The sequence below is a fragment of the Salvelinus sp. IW2-2015 genome, linkage group LG15, assembly GCF_002910315.2.
Source record: "Salvelinus sp. IW2-2015 linkage group LG15, ASM291031v2, whole genome shotgun sequence".
Taxonomy (NCBI): domain Eukaryota; kingdom Metazoa; phylum Chordata; class Actinopteri; order Salmoniformes; family Salmonidae; genus Salvelinus; species Salvelinus sp. IW2-2015.
The window spans coordinates 26799686-26822940 of NC_036855.1; the positions used below are offsets into that span (position 1 = coordinate 26799686).

At 43.4% G+C, this 23255-nt stretch overlaps 1 protein-coding gene and 1 long non-coding RNA gene across 2 annotated transcripts; both read left to right on the forward strand.

Moving 5' to 3' along the window:
* The first annotated feature begins 515 nt into the window (after nt 1–515).
* Nucleotides 516–5806, forward strand: LOC111974347 (uncharacterized). The gene is made up of 3 exons (XR_011481020.1): nt 516–602; nt 1162–1255; nt 5734–5806. It is a non-coding gene; the product is annotated as an uncharacterized lncRNA (long non-coding RNA).
* A 2373-nt stretch (nt 5807–8179) lies between these two features.
* On the forward strand, nt 8180–23109 carry LOC111975098 (serine incorporator 5-like). Its single transcript, XM_024003272.2, has 4 exons — nt 8180–8268; nt 10189–10225; nt 11757–11901; nt 20373–23109. Exons 1-4 carry the CDS (start codon nt 8233–8235, stop codon nt 20515–20517), a joined length of 363 nt encoding a protein of 120 aa, XP_023859040.1. The 5' UTR covers nt 8180–8232; the 3' UTR covers nt 20518–23109.
* Nucleotides 23110–23255: the final 146 nt, after the last annotated feature.

A 23255-nucleotide genomic window follows, 5' to 3' on the forward strand; every position in this document is an offset into this window, starting at 1 on the left:
CGAAAGAGACACTAAACATCACTACACGTACACAGTACACACACACACACAGCACACACACACACACACACACACACACACACACCACACACACACACACACACACACCACACACAACACACACACCACCAACAAACCACACACACCACACCAACTTACCGCGTTGTGTAGTGGCGGGCGCGGCAGCCGGTGGCCAGAGTTACTGCGTAGGGTGAAGATACAGAAGAAGAAGAAGAAGCAGGCCATGCCGAAGCAGACCTTTGTCACACCAGCAGAGTAAACCACCCAAGCATATGAGCACGTTCCACCACCTTCAGTCTTCTCACACAGGTCCTGTAGAATGGGATCTACAGGGAAGCGGAATGGAAGAGAGAGAGAGAGAGGGAGACCAGAGAGAGAGGAAGAGAGAGGAGGAGAGGCGAGAGATGAAAGCAGAGAGGAGAGAGAGAGAGATGAGCAAGAAGAGAGAGAGAGAGAGAGACAGAGAGCTCTCTCTCTCTCTCTCTCTCTCTCTGACAGGTTTTGGTTCCCGAAGTTCGTAGTGTTGTTGGCCTGCTGTGTTGGAGGATTCTTCCTGCCAGAGCAGGACACCTTTCTGGAAGGTATGGACCCTTATGTCCCTCTATAGTCTTTGTTCTCTCAGAGGCGACAGAGACCGAAGCCCTCAAACCTCTGTCACCTATACTTACCTGTAGAGGTCAGCGTGACTGTCCTTGACTTGTAATGCCTTTCCTTAACCAGCTTTGAGAGAAGAGAGAAGGGAAATAAAAAGAGAGAAAGAGAGGAGAGGGAGTCTGTTATCTGCTCCCTTCAGAGGAGAGGACCGGTGCAGCTGCAGGCTTTAGTTACCGTGTGCGTGTGTGCCTGAGAATCTAGTCCCTGTGGTTGTCTATGCGATGACAACACACAAGGAGTTATGCAGCAGCTAAGTGTGCCCACCCTGCAGAACATATGGAACAAGAGATTAGATATTTGATGGTTAGCTTTGCAATACTTTAAATGTGCGATCACCCTCCCTCTGTCTCTCTCCCCCCGCCTCTCTCTCTTCCCTCCTCTCTCTCTCCCTCATTCTCTATCGACCTCTCTCCCCCTCCTCTCTCCCTCTGTGTCTCTCTCCCTCCCTCCCCCTCTATCTCCCCCTCCTCTCTCTCCTCCCCTCAGTGTGGAGGTATGTGGGAGCTGTAGGGGGGTTTCTCTTCCTGCTGATCCAGCTCATGCTGCTGGTGGAGTTTGCTCACAGATGGAACACTAACTGGTGAGAACAGCAACACTTCTAATAAAGCACTCTTTCTCCTACAGCCTTTCTTTCTGTCCTCAGCCAAAACAGTCACACGTGAATGCATTGAAGACAGAGAGAGAGAAACAGGGAGGAAGAAAGAGAAACAGGGGGAGAGACGAAGAGATAGCGGGATAGAGAGAGAGACACAGGGAGAGAGAGAAACAGAGGGAGAGACAAAGATATAGCGGGATAGAGAGAGAGACACAGGGAGAGAAAGAAACAGAGGGATAGAGAGAGAAAGAGAGTGAGAGAGCGACACAGAGGGAGAGAGAGCGACACAGAGGGAGAGAGAGAGACACAGATGGAGAGAGAGAGAAACAGAGGGAGGGAGAGAGAAACAGAGGGAGGGAGGGTGAGAGAGAGAGAAACACACGCCCAAGCCCCATCCTGCGACCTAAGAGGTATGTATCAGATGCTCAACATGCTCTGCTCACACCTACTTTGACAATATGGAACACAAAGCTTTTACTATCTCATCCTGGAATATACAAGGTCTGAGGTCATCGGCCTTTGGCGTAAAGAGCCGGAACCCAGACTTCATTAAAGAAATTGGAAATACAGACATTGTCATCTTACAAGAAACATGGTATAAAGGAGATGGACCCACTAGTTGCCCTCTTGGTTACAGAGAGCTGGTAGTCCCATCCACCAAACTACCAGGTGTGAAACAGGGAACAGACTCAGGGGGTATGCTCATTTGGTATAGAGCAGGGACATGTACTAGTCTGTGGCGACCTAAATGCCAGAACTGGGCAAGAACCCTCAGCACACAGGGGGACAAACACCTACCTGGAGGTGACAGCATTCCCTCCCCCATATGCCCACCTAAACACAACTATGACAACATAACACAGCAAAATCACACTCTACTTGAACAGAGCTATGCTCAAACATGAGGCATCAAAGCCAAAGGAACTGAATAATATTAAGAAATGCTATAGATGTGAGGAAAATAGTGTGGAAATCTAGCAAAAAAACAATTAGGCAACAAAAAATTCAAATCCTTTCTAGACAATTTCACTGTAATAGTGAAGTTGTAAACTTGGCAGTAGAAAACATAAACACTATATTTGACCTTTCAGCTTCCCTAACAAATCTAAAAATGMCAAGCAGACAACCTAAGAAAATTAACAATGACAAATGGTTTGATGAAGAATGCAAAAACCTAAGAAAGAAATTGAGAAACCTGTCCAACCTAAAACATAGAGACCCAGAAAACCTGAGCCTACGCCTTCACTGTGGTGAATCACTAAAACAATAGAGAAATACACTATGGAAAAGAAGGAACAGCACGTCAGAAATCAGCTCAATATAATTGAAGAATCCATAGAATCTAACAACTTCTGGGAAAATTGGAAAACTAAACAAACAACACGAAGAGTTATCTATCCAAAACAGAGATGTATGGAWWAACCACTTCTCCAATCTTTTTGGCTTTATAACAAAGAACAGCAAAAACGTATACAGTTGAAGTCGGAAGTTTACATACACCTTAGCCAAATACATTTAAACTCAGTTTTTCACAATTCCTGAAATTTAATCCTGGTAAAAATTCCCTGTCTTAGGTCAGTTAGGATCACCACTTTATTTAAGAATGTGAAATGTCAGAATAATAGCAGAGAGAATGATTTATTTCAGRTTTTATTTCTTTCATCACATTCCCAGTAGGTCAGATGTTTACATACACTCAATTAGTTTGTGTTAGTGTTTTGAGCACTACGGCTTTCACGTTCGTGTTGTTTATTGTTTTTGTAGTTTCACTGTGTAATAAAGTATGTGGAACTCAACTCACGCTGCGCCTTGGTCCGTTCCTATCGACGATCGTGACAAGACTGGTACATTTTCTCAGCGAAAACGATGTACTGAGCAAATGTCATTACCGTACGACGGACCACGTATTCACCATGCACAACCTAATTGACAAACAAACCAAAACAAAGGCAAAGTCTTCTCATGCTTTGTTGATTTCTAAAAAGCTTTCAACTCAATTTGGCATGAGGGTCTGCTATACAAATGGATGGAAAATGGTATTGTGGGAAAACATACAATATTATAAAATCCATGTACACTTTGGCAAAAAACACAAACATTTCTTTCCACAGGGCCGGGGGGTGAGACAGGGATGCAGCTTAAGCCCCACCCTCTTCAACATATATATCAACAAATTGGCGAGGGTACTAGAACAGGCTGCAGCACCTGGCCTCACCCTACTAGAATCTGAAGCCAAATGTCTACTGTTTGCTGATGATCTGGTGCTTCTGTCCCCGACCAAGGAGGGCCTACAGCAGCACCTAGATATTCTGCACAGATTCTGTCAGACCTGGGCCCTGACAGTAAATCTCAGTAAGACAAAAATAATGGTGTTACAAAAAAGGTCCATACCTCGGCCTAAACATCAGCACCACAGGTAACTTCCACAAAGCTGTGAACAATCTGAGAGACAAGGCAAGAAGGGCCTTCTATACAATCAAAAGGAACATAAAATTCGACATACCAATTAGGATCTGGCTAAAAATACTTTAATCAGTTATAGAACCTAATTCCCTTTATGGTTGTGAAGTCTGGGGTCCGCTCACCAATCAAGAATTCACAACATGGGACAACACCGAATTGAGATTCTGCATGCAGAATTCTGCAAAGATATCCACCGTTAACAAAGTAAAACACCAAGTAATGCATGCAGAGCAGATTTAGGCCAATTCCCGCTAATTATCAAAATCCTTAAATTCTACAACCACCTAAAAGGAAGCGATTCCAAAACCTTCCATAACAAAGCCATCACCTACAGAGAAATGAACCTGGAGAAGAGCCCCCTAAGCAAGCTGGTTCTGGGGCTCTGTTCACAAACACAAACAGACCCCACAGAGCCCCAGGACAGCAACACTATTAGACCCAACCAAATCATGTGAAAGCAAAAAGATAATTACTTGACACATTGGAAAGAATTACAAAAAAACTGAGCAAACTASAATGTTATTTGGCCCTAAACAGAGAGTACACAGTGGCAGAATACCTGACCACTGTGACTGACCCAAAATTAAGGAAATATTTGACTACGTACAGACTCAGTGAGCATAGCTTTTGATATTGAGAAAGACCGCCAAAGGCAGACCTGATTCTCAAGAGAAGACACACTGCCCACAAAATGAGATGGAAACTGAGCTGCACTTCCTAACCTCCTGCCAAATGTATGACTATATTAGAAACACATATTTCCCTCAGATTGTGCAGACCCACAAAGATTTCGAAAACAAATCCAATTTGTGTGCAAACACAGCAGCAAGATTTGTGACCTGTTGCCACAAGGACAACCAGTGAAGAACAAACACCATTGTAAATACAACCCATATTTGTGTTTATTTATTTATCCTTTTGTACTTTAACTATTTGCACATCATTACAACACTTTATATAGACATATGACATTTGAAATGTCTTTATTCTTTTGGAACTTTTGTAAGTGTAATATTTACTGTTCACTTTTTATTGTTTATTTCACTTTTGTTAATTATCTATTTCACTTGCTTTGGCAATGTAAACATATGTTTCCCATGGCAATACATTGAAATTGAATTGAGAGAAACAAAGGGAGAGAGAAACAAAGGGAGAGAGAAACAGAGGGATAGAGAGATGAACAGAGGGAGAGAGAGTCTTGTGGTATACGGGACAAGGGAGGGGTTGGTCAGTGTCCAGTTTTCAGACAGGATGCACATGGCAGAGGAGTGTATGCTCACAGTTTCCTCTCCCCCTCTGAGACACACACACACACACACACACACACACAGTAGCAATTAGCATGAAAGGCGACCATTTTAAAGGTTGTTTTTCTATTTTCACTAACTGGGAATGTGTTTGTAACTTTGTGTGTGTGCCTGGGGGGAGGGGGCGCTCTGATTGGCTTGCCTGAGTAAAAGTACTACGAATGTGGAAGATCTGCCAGCAACCCTAAACCTGTCTTTTAGTATCCTCAGGAATAAAATATAGCTATCTCCTCTCTCTCTTCCTCTCTTTTCCTTACCCTACCTCCCCCTCTCTCTTCCTCTCTTTTCCTTACCCTACCTCCCCCTCTCTCTTCCTCTCTTTTTCTTACCTACCTCCCCCTCTCCTCTTGCTCTCTTTTTCTTACCCTACCTCCCTCTCTCTTTCCTCTCTTTTTCCTTACCCTACCTCCCCTCTATCTTCCTCTCTTTCCTTACCCTACCTCCCCTATCTCTTCCTCTCTTTTCCTTACTCCTACTCCCTCTTTCCTCTCCTCTCTTTTCTTACCCTACTCCCCGTCTTCCCTTCTCTCTTCCTCACTCTTCTCTCTTTTTTTCTTACCCTACCTCCCTCTCTCTTCCTCTTTTTCTTAGACCCTACTCCCCCTCTATCTTCCTCCCACCTCCTATCCTTCCATCTCCCTCTCTTCCTCCCATTCTTCCCTCTCTCCTTACTCCTATCCGTCCCCTTCTTAGGAGTTCAGGTGTGAAGGACAACCGTCTGGTGTATGGGGCGCTGGCTCGGCCACCTTGGTGTTGTTCAGTGGGGTAGGTGTGCCGTAGGAGTTGGTGTTCATAGTGGCTCTTTTTACACACACTCTCAGGCCTGTCGCTCGAACAGGGTGTTCTGGGGGGTCAACGGCAGCCTCTCTGATTTCATAGTCACTATTGCTGGCTATATCTTCGCGATTCGATAGCAGATGGAGAGTGTAGTAACACAGCAGACACAGCCAGGCAACACATCACCACCGGACGAGCAGACACACAACGACACACAACAGAGCAGCACACAGCCCACACACTCGCAGCAAACACCGAAAGGGACACACACACATAACGGTAACAGTGTCCATCTGTTCTCCTCCAGTCCAGCCTAAGTCTGGCTGCTCCAGCCAGGAGTGATCAGTGTGTACGTCATGTACCTCACCTTCTCAGCCTTCTCAGCAAGCCCAAAGAGAGTAGTATACCGGAGGCTCAGCCCATAGCGTTCTAGTGGTTTCATTGCAGCATAGTAGAAAGGAGTGAATTGCCCGTATTAAACGAGGTTTCAATGGTGTGATGTGACATTGTAGGTGTATTTACACTAGTGAAGAATAGGAGGAGATCTTGAACGTACCAGATGAAAGTACTGGTATAGCAAGTCTCTGTCTATAGGCAAGCATCTTTACAGATCTTACCATCTCTTATTAACGTGTTTTCTATCGTCTTGTTGTTTGCATAGTCTTCTCTCAGTCTCTGCTCTCGCTCTCATCGTCTATCTCTCTTCAATAATCTTTTTTTTGAGCTCGATCTCTCTTCTATATCTCATCTTGTCCGAACTGTCTGCTGTATAGAGTGTGGGAGGGTGATTGGGGTGAGATAAGAACAGTTGTGTGTGTGTCCTTTCAACTCTGGTTCAGAGAGCGACAAGAGGATCAGAACAGGATGGGAGACTGTTCATCCTGTTCGGCTGGTGCCTACTCCTGGTAAGCAGACACACCACACGTGTTGCTTTCACCTATCCCCTGTTTTTAGATCTGTGCAGAAAGGAGAGGGCTGTGTTTTAGATCTGTGCAGAGAGGAGAGGGGCTGTGTTTTTGAGATCTGTGCAGAAAGGAGAGGGGGCTGTGTTTTAGATCTGTGCAGAGAGGAAGGGGGCTGTGTTTTAAGTTGTGGCAGAGAGGAGAGGGGGCTGTGTTTAGATGTGTTGCAGAGGAGAGAGGGGCTGTGTTTGTAGATCTGCAGAGAGGAGAGGGGCTAGATGTTTATGAAGAATTTGTATGCAGTGAGGTAATTTGTTATTGACTGGAGCAAAAGTGTGATTGTTTCTGATTGGCTGGGGCTGTTGAGAGGGTTTGTGTGATTGGCTGAATCTGTTGAGAGGGTGTGTGTGATAGCCTGGATTTGTAGTGAGGGTGTCCACATGTGTTTCACATTAAGCTCAGACATACTGCATTTCCTGTGTTTATCTCTGTAAAAGACTCCAGCTATTCTCAACCACAAATAAATGAAAAAATGTAGGCTTGGGCGGTATCCAGATTGTCATGCCTTCATACCGACCTTGTGCTATTCCTGGGATATTCTGTAATACCGGCACTGAACACAAGAGGCGCTGCTTTCAAACCCCACTGATACTCTGTAATCCAAAGGTTAGCAATGCTAACAAGTACGTGTAAAATCCCATAGAGAATGCTAAGTAAATGCAACGCTAACGAGTGCATTGCAAACATTTTGTACAGTTTCTGACCTATACAAGTAACTCAAAAATGCTACTCACGGTTTGCRGCACACACAAAACAAATATTAGCCAGCAAGGCTCTTGATCCAAGAGGGGATTCTCTGCTGTTACTAAGCAAATGCTTGATTTTGGAAGCAGCTAACCACTTAGCTAGATAGCTAACAAGCTACTAAATTAGCAAACCAATACACAACTGCAGAGCATTTAGCACATTTTAGACAGTTAACTTAATAGTTATGAGATATCTAGCTGGCAATTTAGTTGTGGATTCTATACTGTAATTAGATCACCTGACGCATGTTGCACAACAGTGAGTGACTCACAAGGCTCCGGTCTCTCGTTGTTGTGTGCTTGTAAACAAACACCACGTGACATGTGACTGGGGACTACTGTAAGCTTCATAATAATGTGACAGGTGATATGAAAAAACACAATGTTATTTTTTATAAAGTTTACAAAAGTTGGCTGCAGGTATTTACTTTAAAGGTAGCTATGAATATTCAAATGTAATTCAAAACTTCAAAGAAATTGTTTCAATGGTATTGACGGTATTAAAAAACATTCCGTGGCTTTTTCCAAATACCCCAGTATATGGTATATACGGTATATCTCCCAAGCCTAGAAAATGTCTTCTGACAGATTTGTAATCGGTGCATGTGTTTGTGTGTGTGTGCGTGTGTGTGTGTGTGCGTGTGTGCGTGTGCGTGTGTGTGTGTGTGTGTAGTTTGACGTCCACCACCAGACGGAGCTCTGCAGCGATGCGTGTGATTAGGAACAGCGTGCCTGAGACTGAAGTAAGACCATCCACACACACACACACACACACACACACACACACACACATTACAGATCTGTCAGAATACATTTTCCCAGCTATTTGTGGTCCAATCACACACATCCTTTCAACAGCTCAGTGTGTGTCTGCACCAGAGTATGTGGGCAGAGTTGAGCGGTCGGAAATCCCGCTCCTCACTCACAGGGGAAAAAAATGCTGCTCCAAATTCAAATTCACTAAAATCACCATTTAACCAACACCCATCCATTTTTGTGACTACCTGGACCTACCATTTGGTTTTGAAGTATTGGAACCAAACCATATGATTTGAATGAAAAGTATTTTAATAAACAACATAAAAAGGTGACTGTCAGAAGTGCTCATCATTTCAAATAGGCTACATGTCTTATTAAACAGCATATACAGTGCCTTCGGAAAGTATTCAGACCCCTTAACCTTTTCCACGTTTTGTTACGTTACAGACTTAATTCAAAATGGATTAAATAAATAAAAATCCTCATCAATCTACACACAATAACCCATAATGACAAAGCAAAAACAGGTTTTTATAAATGTTTGCACATTTATAAAAAATAAAAACAGAAAGACCTTATTTACATAAGTATTCAGACTCTTTGCTATAAGACTCGTAATTAAGCTCAGGTACATCCTGTTTCCATTGATCGTCCTTCAGATGTTTCTACAACTTGATTCGAGTCCAACTGTGGTAAATTCAATTGATTGAACATGATTTGGAAAGGCACACACCTGTCTATATAAGGTCCCACAATTGACAGTGCATGTCAGCGCAAAAACCAAGCCATGGCGTCGAAGGAATTGTCCGTAGAGCCCCGAGACAGAATTGTGTCAAGGCACAGATCTGGGGAAGGGTACCAAAACATTTCTGCAGTGTTGAAGGTCCCCAAGAACATGGTGGCCTCCATCATTCTTAAATGGAAGAAGTTTGGAACCACTAAGACTCTTCTGAGAGCTGGCTGCCTGGCCAAGCTAAGCAATTGAGGGAGAAGGGCCTTGGTCAGGGAGGTTACCAAGAACTCGATGGTCACTCTGACAGAGCTCTAGAGTTCCTATGTGGAGATGGGAGAACATTCCAGAAGGACAACCATCTCTGCAGCACTCCACCAATCAGGCCTTTATGGTAGAGTGGCCAGAGACGGAAGCCACTCCTCAATAAAAGGCACATGACAGCCCGCTTGGAGTTTGCCAAAAGGCACCTAAAGACTCTCAGACCATGAGAAACAAGATTCTCTGGTCTGATGAAACCAAGATTAAACTATTTTGCCTGAATGCCAAGTGTCACGTCTGGAGGAAACATGGCACCATCCCTACGGTGAAGCATGGTGGTCGCAGCATCATGCTGTGGGGATGTTTTTCAGCGGCAGGGCCTGGGAGACTAGTCAGGATCGAGGCAAAGATGAATGGAGCAAAGTACAGAGAGATCCTTGATGAAAACCTGCTCCAGAGCACTCAGGACCTCAGACTTGCGTGAAGGTTCACCTTACAACAGGACACCCTAAGCACACAGCCAAGACAACGCAGGAGTGGCTTCGGGACAAGTCTCTGAATGTTCTTGAGTGGCCCAGCCAGAGCCCGGACTTGATGCTGATCGAACATATCTGTGTGTTTTATCAGTTTCTTTATGAACATATTTAGCGAACTCCATGACAGTAGCTAAAGCAAGGGGCTATGGCAGCAGACAAGTAGACTACAAATGCATGCTGGGCCAGGAATGCCCTGAGCTCGTGAAGTGAAGTGAGTGCTACTGGGCTCCAGTCGAATTGGGCACACTCCGCTCCTCGCTCCGCTCCAGCTCGGCTCACATGCTCTGGTGTGCACGTGTGTGTTTAGTGAAAGGGCTATGTATAGTTGATTAGTTGATACATTCCTGTACAAGTACTAACTCACCTCTCTCCGGCAGAGAGCGCGCTGCTGTTTCTGCTTTGGAGATGACACAGGTAAACACAAACATATCCTTCCTCTCCCTCTCTTTCTCTTTCTCCTTCTCTCACTGCTTTTTGTATAAAATACCATCTCCCTCAGTATACTACTGTACTAGTACTGTAACATCACCAGAAACAGGCAGTGTTCTTGTATATTCTCTCATACACATAGTAACAGTAAAGATGCAGGAACAGCATTGGTCAGTAAACAGAAATTATGTCAGTGTTACCAGGAGGAGACTATGACTAGTGGTTGGAGATAGACTAGTCAGATAGTAGTAGAACTGAGGGAAGGCTGCAGCTGCCCTCTGGTGGGGTAAAGCAGCACTGCAGCCAGGGAAATAACAGTGCAGAGCATGTCACTTCATTTATGAATGTATTATACAGATATTCTGGGGGGGGGAGTAACAAGTGTACAGTTAAGAACAATACATTGGATTAAAAAAAAAACTTAAGCCCTTCTCAGTATACATAGTGATTTTCAGAGAGTTTCCTGTCCTGCAAAGCGGAGAGAGAGAAATATAGAGGTTAGAGACCAGGAAAAAGGAAGGAAAACAGGAATATTAGTGAGAGTTTTATTGGATAGAGCTGGGTTTATCGTGATGATTATAATGATTTTAACAAAGGTTTTCTTTTCATCATAAGTGTTATATGTAATGTTGCTGTGGTGTTGTGGTTGTGTTGACTGATGTAAGGTCGTAATTAAGTTGCTGTGATCAATCAATTAAATGCATTTATAAAGTCCTTTTTACATCAGCAGTCGTCACAAAGTGCTTATACAGAAACCCAGCCTAAAACCCCAAAGAGCAAGCAATACAGATGAAAAACTCCCTAGACAGGCATGAACCTAGGAAGAAACCTAGAGAGGAACCAGACTCTGTGGGGTGGCCTGTCCTCTTTTGGCTGTGCCGGGTGAAGATGATTAGAGTACATTGCAATTAAGGCCAGATCGTTCTTCAAGATGTTCAAACGTTCCTAGATGACCAGCAGGGTCAAATAATAATCGCACTGGTTATAGAGGGTGCAACAGGTCAGCACCCCAGGAGTAAATATCAGTTGGCTTTTCATAGCCGAGCATTCAGAAGTCGAGACAGCAGGTGCGGTATAGGGAGAGAGAAGGTCAAAACAGCAGGTCCGGGACAAGGTAGCACGACCGGTGAACGGGTCAGGGTTCCATAGCCACAGGCAGAACAGCAGAAATTGGATCAGCAGCACGACCAGGTGGACTGGGGACAGAGTCAGCCAGGAGTTGTCAGGCCAGGTAGTCCTGAGGCATGGTCCTAGGGCTCAGGTACTCCAGGAGGGGAGAGAGAGAAAGAGYGAGGGATGGGAGAATTAGAGGGAGCATACCTAAAATCACACAGGACACCAGATTAAACAGGAGAATTGCACCAGATAGGACAGACTGACCCTAGCCCCCTGGCACATATACTATTGCCGCATAGATACTGAAGACCGAGACCAGGGGTGGGGTGGGGTGTTGTGGTTGTGACTATGATGTAAGGTCGTAATAACTTTGCTGTGTTGTTGTGGTTGTGTTGTCCAGATGACTATGATGAGGAGCAGACTGGAGGAGGACAAAATGTTTTATATGATGAGAGACAGGGAACCATCTACAGCTACACCTACTTCCACTTTGTCTTCTTCCTGGGTTCACTCTATGTCATGATGACTGTCACAAACTGGTTCCAGTAAGTAGTAGAGTTACTGGGGAAACTCTTACTACTAGTAGAGTTACTGTGGAAACCCTTACTACTAGTAGAGTTACTGGGGAAACCCTTACTACTTTAGTAGAGTTACTGTGGAAACCCTTACTACTAGTAGAGTTACTGGGGAAACCCTTACTACTAGTAGAGTATTACCTGTTGGAAACCCTTACTACTAGTAGGTTACTGGGAGGAACTCTTAGCTGCTAGTAGAGTTACTGGGGAAACTCTTACTGCTAGTAGAGTTACTGGGAAACCCTTACTACTAGTAGAGTTTACTGTGGAAACCCTTACTACTAGTAGAGTTACTGTGGAAACCTTACTACTAGTAGAGTTACTGTGGAAACTCTTACTACTAGTAGAGTTACTGGGGAAACCCTTACTACTAGTAGAGTTACTGGGGAAACTCTTACTACTAGTAGAGTTACTGTGAAACCTTACTACTAGTAGAGTTACTGGGAAACCCTTACTACTAGTAGAGTTACTGTGGAAACCCTTACTACTAGTAGAGTTACTGTGGAAACCCTTACTACGTAGGAGTTACTGGGGAAACCCTTACTACTAGTAGAGTTACTGTGGAAACCCTTACTACTAGTAGAGTTACTGGGGAAACCCTTACACTAGTAGAGTTACTGTGGAAACCCTTACTACTAGTAGAGTTACTGGGGAAACTCTCTCTACTAGTAGAGTTACTGTGGAAACCTTACTGCTAGATAGAGGTACTGGGGAACCCTTACTACTAGTAGAGTTACTGTGGGAAACCCTTACTACTAGTAGAGTTACTGTGGAAACCCTTACTACTAGTAGAGTTACTGTGGAAACTCTTACTACTAGTAGAGTTACTGGGGAAACTCTTACTACTAGTAGAGTTACTGGGAAACTCTTACTACTAGTAGGTTACTGTGAAACCCTTACTACTAGTAGATTACTGGGGAAACCCTTACTATAGTAGATTACTGGAAACCCTTACTACTAGTAGAGTTACTGTGGAAACCCTTACTTACTGTAGAGTTACTGGGGAAACCCTTACTACTAGTAGAGTTACTGGGGAAACTCTTACTACTAGTAGAGTTACTGTGGAAACCCTTACTACTAGTAGAGTTACTGGGGAAACCCTTACTACTAGTAGAGTTACTGTGGAAACCCTTACTACTAGTAGAGTTACTGGGGACTACTTACTACTAGTAGAGTTACTGGGGAAACCCTTACTACTAGTAGAGTTACTGGGGAAACCCTTACTACTAGTAGAGTTACTGGGGAAACTCTTCTGCTAGTAGAGTTTACTGTGGAAACTCTACGCTAGTAGAGTTACTGGGAAACCTTACTGCTAGTAGAGTTACTGGGGAAACTCTTACTACAGTAGAGTTACTGGGGAAACCCTTACTACTAGTAGAGTTACTGTGGAAAACTCTTCTGCTAGTAGAGTTACTGGGGAAACTCTTACTCTAGTAGAGTTACTGGGAAACTCTTACTCATAGTAGAGTTACTGGGGAAACTCTTACTGCTTGATAGAGTTACTGTGGAAACTCTTACTCTAGTAGATTACTGGGGAAACCTTACTACTAGTAGAGTTATTGGAAACCTCTTACACTAGTAGAGTTACTGAAACCCTTACTACTAGTAGAGTACTGGAAACCTATACTAGTAGAGTTACTGGAAAACTTACTACTAGTAGAGTTACTGGGAAACCCTTACTACTAGTAGAGTTACTGTGGAATCTTACTCTAGTAGAGTTACTGGGGAAACCTTACTACTAGTAGAGTTACTGGGAAACTTACTACTAGTAGAGTTACTGGGGAAACACCTTACTACTAGTAGAGTTACTGGGGAAAACTCTTCTCTAGTAAGTTACTGTGGAAACTCTTACTGCTAGTAGAGTTACTGGGGAAACCCTTACTACTAGTAGAGTTACTGGGGAAACCCTTACTACTAGTAGAGTTACTGGGAAACCTTACTACTAGTAGAGTTACTGGGAAACTCTTACTACTAGTAGAGTTACTGGGGAAACTTTACTACTAGTAGAGTTACTGTGGAAACTCTTACTGCTAGTAGAGTTACTGGGAAACTCTTACTACAGTAGAGTTACTTGGAAACTCTTACTGCTAGTAGAGTTACTGGGGAAACCCTTACTACTAGTAGAGTTACTGGGAAACCCTTACTACTAGTAGAGTTACTGGGGGAAACTCTTACTACTAGTAGAGTTACTGTGGAAACCTTACTACTAGTAGAGTTACTGGGGAAACCCTTACTACTAGTAGAGTTACTGGGGAAACCTTACTACTAGTAGAGTTACTGTGGAAACTCTTACTACTAGTAGAAGTTACTGTGGAACCCTTACTACTAGTAGAGTTACTGTGGAACTCTTTAAGCTCACTAGTAGAGTTACTGGGAAACTCTTACTACTTAGTAGAGTTACTGGGGATGGGAAACCCATTATTTACTATACTAGTAGAGTTACTGGGGAAACTCTTATACTACTAGTAGAGTGTTACTGTGGAACTCTTCAATCTACTAGCTAGAGTTACTGTGGGAAACCTCTTACTACTAGTAAGAGTTACTGTGGAAACCTTACTACTAGTAGAGTTACTGTGGAAAACTCTATTTAGCTCTAGTAGAGTTACTGTGGAAACTCTTACTACTAGTAAGTTACTGGGGAAACACTTACTACTAGTAGAGTATACTGCTGGACACTTATACGGAGTATGAGTAGCTGGTGGACCCCTTACTAGCAGTTAGAGTACTGGGGAAACCTTACTACTAGTAGAGTTACTGGGGAAACCCTTACTTATCTAGTAGATTAGTTCTGTGGAAACCTATCTAACGTACTAGTAGTAGTACTGGGGAAACCCTTACTACTAGTAGAGTTACTGGGAAACTCTTACTACTAGTAGAGTTACTGTGGGGAAACTCTTACTACACATAGTAGAGTTATTCTGTGGAAACCCTTTACTACTAGTAGAGTTACGGGGGAAACACGCTTACTACTAGTAGAGTTATCTCGGTGGAAACTCTTACTGCTAGCGGTAGTATAACTAGGGGAAACTCCTTACTACTAGGTAGAGTTACTGTGGAAACCCTTACTACTAGTAGAGTTACTGGGGAAACTCTTACTACTAGTAGGGTTACTGTGGGGAAGACCCTTACTTAGCTGAGGGTTTGATGTAATAACATGGGGAAACCGTTAACGTACTAGTAAGAGCTTAGGAAATCACAGAAGTTACTGGGGGAAACATCTTACTACTATAGGGTACTGCTCACTACTAGTAGGGAAACTACTACATAGTCCTATGGGAAACCCTAACTCTAGTAGACGTTTACTGAACTCTTTATACATCAGTTCTGGACTACAGTAGAGTTATGGGGAAACCTCCCGGTTACTGGACCCTTACTAACTGTGATACTGGGATAAGAACTTGGACTACAGTAGAGTGTGACTGGGGGAAACTCTATGACTACTAGTAGAGTTACTTGTGGACCCCTTACTAAGCTTAGTAGACGGTGTCACGTGGAGAACCCTTACTACTATGTAGATGGATTACTGGGGAAACCCTCATCTAATACTCAGTTAGAGTTTACTGGAAACTCTTAGGCTGACTATGAGTTGAATACTGAGGGAGAACTCTTACTACTAGTAGAGTTATGTGGGAAACCACATACTACTAGTAGAGTTCTGTGGACAACCTTAACTAGTAGAGTACTGGAAATTCTACTGTAGGGAATGTGAACCCTTACTCTAAGTAGACGACTGACTTACTGCTAGGGATGGACCTACTATAGTAGGTCTTGGAACTTACTACATAATTTACGGTGTCGGATAAACCAGCTTTACTAGTAGTAGAGTTACTGTGGGAACCCTCACTATATGAGTACGGGAAACTATGTGTAGAAGGTTAACCGGTGGAAACTCTTACTACTAGGTAGACTTACTAGGCTGGAAACTACTTAACTACTAGTGAGAGGTTCTGCTGGAAACCCTTACTACTAGTAGAGTACTGGGGAATAGGAAGATGGAACCTTACTCTATGAAAGAATGGGAACCTACTATAAGAGTAACTGGGAATCTTCTACTAGAGCGTATTGTGAACCCTGAACTATACTGACCTTAGCATAGTAGACGTTACTGGGGAAACCCTTAGCGTAACTATAGAGTTCACCGGGGAAAACTCCTGTACTACATGTAGAGTTACTGTTGGAAACCCCTTACTACTCTAGTAGAGTTTGACTAGGGAAACCCTTACTACTAGAGTAGGTTATCTGTGGGAAACTAACTTACTACTAGTAGAGTTACTGGGGAAACTTTATTAACTACTAGTGAGTTACGTCTGGCACAACAAGCCGCTTACTTACTAGTTGGAGTTATCTTTGAACGCGGATAAGATAACTCATTTACTATAGGTGATGAGTTTACTGAGTGGAAACACTTCACTACTAGGAGAGGTTACTAGGGAAACCGCTATACCTGACTCGGTAGAGTTACTGGAGGAGAACTTAGACTTACTTACTAGTTAGATGTTACTGTGGAACCGCGGCATTCTACTAGTGAGTTACTGGGAAAACCCTTACCTACTATGTATGACGTTACTGGTATCCGGGGGCAAGAAAGCCCTTCACTCTAGTAGAGTTACTGGGAAACCCTTACATACTAGTTAGAGTTTTACTGCTGGAAAACCACTTACTTAACTAGTAGAAGTATACTGGGTGAAAGAGCCCTTGACACTAAGAGTAGAGTTAACTTGAGGAGAGAACTTCGTTACTATGACTAGCTCGAGTGCTTTAGCTGTGGGGGAACACTCTTACTGCTAGTAGCTGGAGAGTGTTATTGGAGGGACATATTTTAACTTACGTATTAGGAGTTACTGTAGGCGGAGAACCTATCACTAGCTAAGTAGAGTAACTGGGGGAAACCACTTCTAACTATGACTAGCATGGGTTACTGTGAATATCCATATACTAGCCTACCGAGTAGAGTTAGCCTGGTGGAAACCACTATACTTATCTAGCTAGGTTAGAAGTATTACTGGGCGGGAAAACCGCACGTGTAAGCTACTAGGTAGAAGGATACTGGGAGGAAACGCCTCATGAACAGTGGCGCACCAGGCTACTCACTAGTAGATATATGTTATCATGGGCGACCGTTACTACTAGGATGAGAGATTATAACTGTGTGAACACTCTATTTCTGCTAGAGTCAAACGTTACTCGGGGGCGGAAAACTCTTTCATACAGTAAGGCGAGTTACTGTGGAAAACCCTTTACATTACTAGTAGAGTACGTGGAACCCTTACTACTTAGTTAGAGTTACTGTCGGAAACCCTTACTTACCTAGATAGAAGTTCACTGGGGAACTCTCTTACTAGTAGAGTTACTGTGGGAACCCTTACTACTAGTAGAGTTACTGGAAACCACTTACTACTAGTTCGAGATACTGTAGGAGAACCACTTACTACTAGTAAGATAGTTAAGCTGGGGAACCCTTTTAACTAACTAGAGTAGGGGTTTACTGTGACCCTTACTACTAGGAGAGATGTACTGGGGAGAAACCTTACTATCTAGTGGGTTACTGTGCGAAACCCTGTCTACTAGTAGGTTACTGGGGAAACCCTTACTACTAGGTTAGAGGTACTGGGGAAACTCTTACTACTAGTAGAGTTACTGTGGAAACCCCTTACTACTAGGTTGAAGTTACTGGGGAATACCCCTTACCACGTACTAGTAGAGCTTAACCTGTGGAAACTTACTTTGATCTACTTAAGTAGAAGTTACTTGGGGAAACGTATATAGAATACGTAAGTAGGGATAGTACTGTGGAAAACCCTAATGTACATAGCTAGAGTTACTGGGGGAAACTCTGTGTGCTACTAGGAATAGAGTTACTCGTGGACAACCGGCTTACTACTAGTTAGAACGCTTCTTGAGGGAACCCTTACTACTAGAGAGTTTAACTGGGGAAACTCTTTAGCATACTAGTAGAGTTACTGTGGAGAAACCCCTGAGACATAACTAGGTAAGAACAAGTTCTAGGGGAAGACCTTCACTATAGTTAGGAGTTTACTAGGGAAGCCCCTTATCACTATAACTGTAAGTTAGAGGTTACTGTAGGGAAAACCCTTGAGAACTACTCAGTAGAGTGATACTGGGGGAAAGCCTTGACTCAGACATAGTAGAGTTAACTGTGGGGAAATCCGCACTACTACATTAGATAGAGTTACTGGGAAACTCTACTTACTAGTTAGAGTACTGGGGGAAGACTCACTTACTGCTGAGTTATGAAGTTACTGGTGGCGAAACTAACTTAGCATCTACCATGTAGAGTAAGTTACCTGTGGAGTAAACCGCTTCACTAGCAGTAAGGGACTGTGCTGAGGAGGAGGTGAGACCCACTTACTCGACTAGTAGGTGTTACTGTGGGAGACCTATGACTACTACGTAAGTACTGGAGGAAAACTCCTTAACTAGCTAAGGTAGAGTTACACGCGAGGCGGGAACCCTCGACGTACTTAGTCATGTAAATCCTGGTTGACGTTAAACCCTTGTCTTAACTGAAGTAGAAGTGTGACTTAGGGAGGAAGCTACACGACTAGGGTTAGATGAAACTGATGGGAGCGTGAACTTACTACTAGTAGAGTTAGCTGGGGAAAACCCTACTATAAGTGAGAGTTACTGGTGGAAATCTGTCACTGCCCATGAGGGTGCATAGCTTACTGTGAGTGAAAGACTCTCTGTACTACTAATAGAGTTCAACTGTGGAGAAGATCCAGCTATTAAGAGACTACTTGTAGAGTTACTGGGGGAAACCCTTACTACAGCAATATGGAGTATACGTCTTGGAAAGCCTACTGTTAACTACTACGTCTTAACTGGAGGGGAAAACCGCCTTTAACTCACTAGATAGATATTTACTGGGTGGAAACTGAGACGTATACCTACTAGGTTAGACGTTACTGGAGTGGGAAAACCACCATAGTCTACTGGTAGAGGGCGACCTTTAGTACTCGTGAGCAACTAGAAACTTGCTATGGAGAACTCAGCAGGATAAGAGATTGTATGGGAAACTCTTAACACTAGGTAAGAGGTTCAGGGGATCCCTGAACTACTAGTAGAGGTACTAGGGAAACTCTTACATACTAGTTAGGAAGTTCACTGGAGGCCCTTACTACTAGGTAGAGTCTCTGTGAGGGAAACTCTTCACTACTGAGTAGAGTTAACTTGTCGGAAACCCTTACTACAGTTTAGGGGACAGAGGAGTTTACTGTGGAAACCCTTACTACTTACGTAAAGACCCGTGACTGGGGAAACCCTGCGTACTACTCGAGTAGAGTTACTGGCGGAAACCTTTTACTACTGAGTAGATGTTACTGTGGGAACTCTATACTAGTAGAGACTGGCGGAAACCTTTCGACTACTAGTAGAGTTACGTGTGAATACCTTACTACTAGTAGACGTCACTGTGGGAAAACCCTTACTATAAGTCAGAGTTACTGGGGAAACCTTCACATACTAGTAGAGTACTGGCGGAAAAACCACTTTACACTACTTGTAAGGTTACTAGGCGGGAAAACTCTTGACTGACAATAGTAGAGTTATGGTGGAAACTCTTACTCATGATACGGGGAAATTATGCAGAGATTACTGGGGAAACCTTACCTACTAGTAGAGTTACTCGGGGAAGGACAATACAGTAGAGAACTTAAATCTCCTGCTGACTAGTAAGAGTTACTGTGGGGAAACCTTAGTACTGTAGTAAGGTTACTAGTGAAACTCCCTTGACTACCTCAGGAGAGTTTACTGGCCGAAATCTTGCTACTAGAGATAGAGTTACTTAGGAAAACTCTTAACTGCTGTAGAGTTACTGTGGAAAGCACCTGTACACTGTAGCGAGTTACTCCTGAGAACGTCGACTACTCTCTGAGTAGAGTTACTTGTGGAAACCTCACTACTACTAGATAGTGTACACTGTGAAACTCATGCCATCTACCTAGTTAGAGTTACTGGGGGAATAGCCCTTACTACTGTAGAGTTACTGGGGAAAACCTTACTACTAGTAGAGTTTACTGTAGAGGACAACCCTATGACATACTAGTAAGAAGGATTACTGGGAAACTCTTACTGCTAGTAGAGTTACTGTGGAAACCCTTACTACTAGTAGAGTTACTGTGGAAACCCTTACTGCTAGTAGAGTTACTYTGGAAACTCTTACTACTAGTAGAGTTACTGGGGAAACTCTTACTGCTAGTAGAGTTACTGTGGAACTCTAATTATAGCTTCAGTTAGTAGAATAGTTACCAGGGATTTTTAATTATATCTTCAGTTCGTAGAAGAGTTAGCCTACTGGGGAATCTTTAACTAGGTCCCAGTTAGTAGTAGAGTTACTAGGGAAACTTTAATGTGTCTTTAGTTATTCCACTAATTAAAATGTTGTGTAAAGCTAAGAGTATGCTATGTTTGTTTTCCCATAGCTTTGACAACCATAAGATAGAGAAGCTGCTGGATGGCAGTTGGTCTGTGTTCTGGATCAAGATGGCGTCCTGCTGGGTCTGTCTCATCCTCTACATGTGGACCCTGCTCGCCCCCATGGTCTGCCCCAAACGCTTCGAGGCCTAACACACACACATGCAGACACCGAAACACAGCCCAACATTATTTTCTGCTTTCTACGTGGGTTTTTTGTGTTGCCTTTTGTTTTTCATGTTTTAGTGTTTTATATTGAATTTTTGACCAGTTATGAATACTTTAAGCTATTGTTGCCGGGAAGGCAGTTGATGTCATTCATTTTTACTATCATTGATGTATGGGGTTACATTCAGGTTGGACTCATAGCTTGACTCTTGGGGGTGCCTAAAACAATGGGCTGGACCAATGTTCATACAATAATGTATGTGGCTCCCCATGGTCATAATGGTGCCCTGATTCTGTTATGGGAGTGTCCAGCACCAATATCATTTCAACCCTGTTTACATGTTTGCTTACATGTGTGATTCCCATACTTGTCTCTGTTATTCTTTTATTCCCATGAAGAGAAGTTCCATTTCTCAGGCTCATACATCAGCTTGCTTGTTATTTTTGGATTTTTTTTTTTACCCCTTTTTCTCCCCAATTTCGTGGTATCCAATTGGTAGTTAGTCTTGTCCCTTCGCTGCAACTCCCGTACGGACTCGGGAGAGGCGAAGGTCGAGAGCCGTGCGTCCTCCGAAACACAACCCAACCAAGCTGCTTCTTGACACAATGCCCACTTAACCCAGAAGCCAGCCTCACTGATGTGTCGGAGGAAGCACCATACGTACTGCACCCGGCCCGCCACAGGAGTCGCTAGTGAGCGATGGGACAAGGACATCCCTGCCGACCAAACCCTCCCCTAACCCGGACGACGCTGGGCCAATTGTGCGCCCCCCATGGGTCTCCCGGTCGCGGCCGGCTGCGACAGAGCCTGGACTCGAACCCAGAATCTCTAGTGGCACAGCTAGCGCTGCGATGCAGTGGCTTAGACCACTGCGCCACTCGGGAGGCCCCGCTTGCTTGTTATTGAACCCTTTTGTAGAATATTTGTTCTATGCAATTAAACAAGCTGTTTTGATTTGATTTGCCTGTCTTTAGGTCAGAGTCATGTGAAAGGTGTTAGTTAGGAGTAAATAGGATCGATTATATCAACGCTCCTTTTGAGCCAGAACTTTAAATGCCAGTCGTTTCTACACACACATTTATTGTAGTGTTGTGTTTTCCAAATAAGCCTCTCTTACTAGCAGAGCGCCGGCTGGCAGGTAGAGGACTGTGGGACCAGAGACTCACTACTGTTGAAGGGAGCTGCAATCATGGAGGGGAAAATCAACATTTTGATTTAAAACGTTTGCCAAAGGTAGATCTCAGAAACAAGGAACGGACATGCTCCAGTTTTTCACCCGAGTACCTTCTCCCTCTATAACAGCTACAATCGTCCAACTTCTCGGCCCTGGAAACTTGCTTGGTGTGCTCTCTGTTGCTGATGAAGGGTTACCTACAGAGCTCCTTTCGGGTGTGTGAAAATAGAAGGGAAGGGGGATATGGGCCGTGAACCGGGACCTTAGTGTGTAGTGGTGGTTACTCAACACTGGTTGTTGATGTTATTGACTGAACAAACCCAGACCAAGACTTGCCTGACAGGGAGCAAGAAACTATTCTCCAGAACTCCAAACCATTCAGCTATTATGCTTTTCTGTTTTCATACTCACAACCCTACAGTATATAACCCTTTTGATACTAATATGAAATATGTACACTTTGGTTTAATATATTGGTATTTGGTATTTGTTGAAGAAAAACAACTTGAAAATTGTGATGTTTAAGATGTATGTCTTTTTCCCCCTTAGATTTCAGATGAGATAGATATCAGTGGACTTTGCTGAGTAGAATAATCAGATAACCCTATGAGCCAGCAGTTTGAGGAGTTTGTTGATGCATATTTATGCCATAACGTTTCCACTGTGACTGAAGTTTCTTCGCCCCAGCCGTTGTTATGAAGGGATTAAACCTGTCTGGAAGGGTAGGATGTGTACAAGGTTAGGGTCAATTCATTATCCATTCAGTGATGTCATGGAGGGTATTGGAATTTCAATGAAACAATTAAATGCTTCCATTAAAAAAGTAGAATTCCACTTCCCTTTACTGAATGATGCTGAATTGACTGGAACCCTGGTGTAAAACATGTTGACTGATCACTTCCTTTTTGCTATTAGCAGATTCTGTCCACATGTCATTTCAGACGAGTTGTGTTTTTTGTCCTGGCTCCTGTGGATGAGCCAGATAGACAGGACATGGTGCTCTACTGCAGCTCAGCTCTACACCATCAGGTCAACCTCATGTTAACTCATTAGGGATCAAAACCAAACCTTCTGATTGGGCTGTGTGCTGCCATACATGACATGTTGTGGTCCATTTTATGTTCTCCATTGTTAAGATGACCACTAGGTGTGTGCACAGGAGTGTGAGTGGAATGTGAGTGTGTTTGTCTCATTTTATTTGCACGGGAGCACTTGCGTTAGTGAGTTTTGCTCTGTGAAGAAAATTGAGTGCGTGTGCGTGTGCGTGTGCGTGTGTGTGTGTGTGTGTGTGTGTGTGTGTGTGTGTGTGTGCGCGTTCATGTTTCCAAACACTGCTCGCACTAATTCTCTGTACACAGTTTGATTTTGTCCTAAACAAAAAAATTAAACGAACACCTTTTAATTTCGTCTTGTGTGTTTGTGTAAAGTGATCATTGATAGCCTCGGCTTGAAATACAGTGGCTTGGGGTAGATATCCCAATGCATTCTATTCGACAACAACTAGCAATATGTTCCATTTAGTAACACCAAACAAAAGACTCAGAGAGG

Bases quoted from the DNA above. Each gene is read 5' to 3' on its own strand.
- LOC111975098 (XM_024003272.2), top strand. From the start codon at position 8,233: ATGCGTGTGATTAGGAACAGCGTGCCTGAGACTGAA. The intron at 8,269-10,188 runs GTAAGACCATCC...TCTCTCCGGCAG, and splicing joins ACAGCGTGCCTGAGACTGAA to AGAGCGCGCTGCTGTTTCTG. The intron at 11,902-20,372 runs GTAAGTAGTAGA...GTTTTCCCATAG, and splicing joins ACTGTCACAAACTGGTTCCA to CTTTGACAACCATAAGATAG.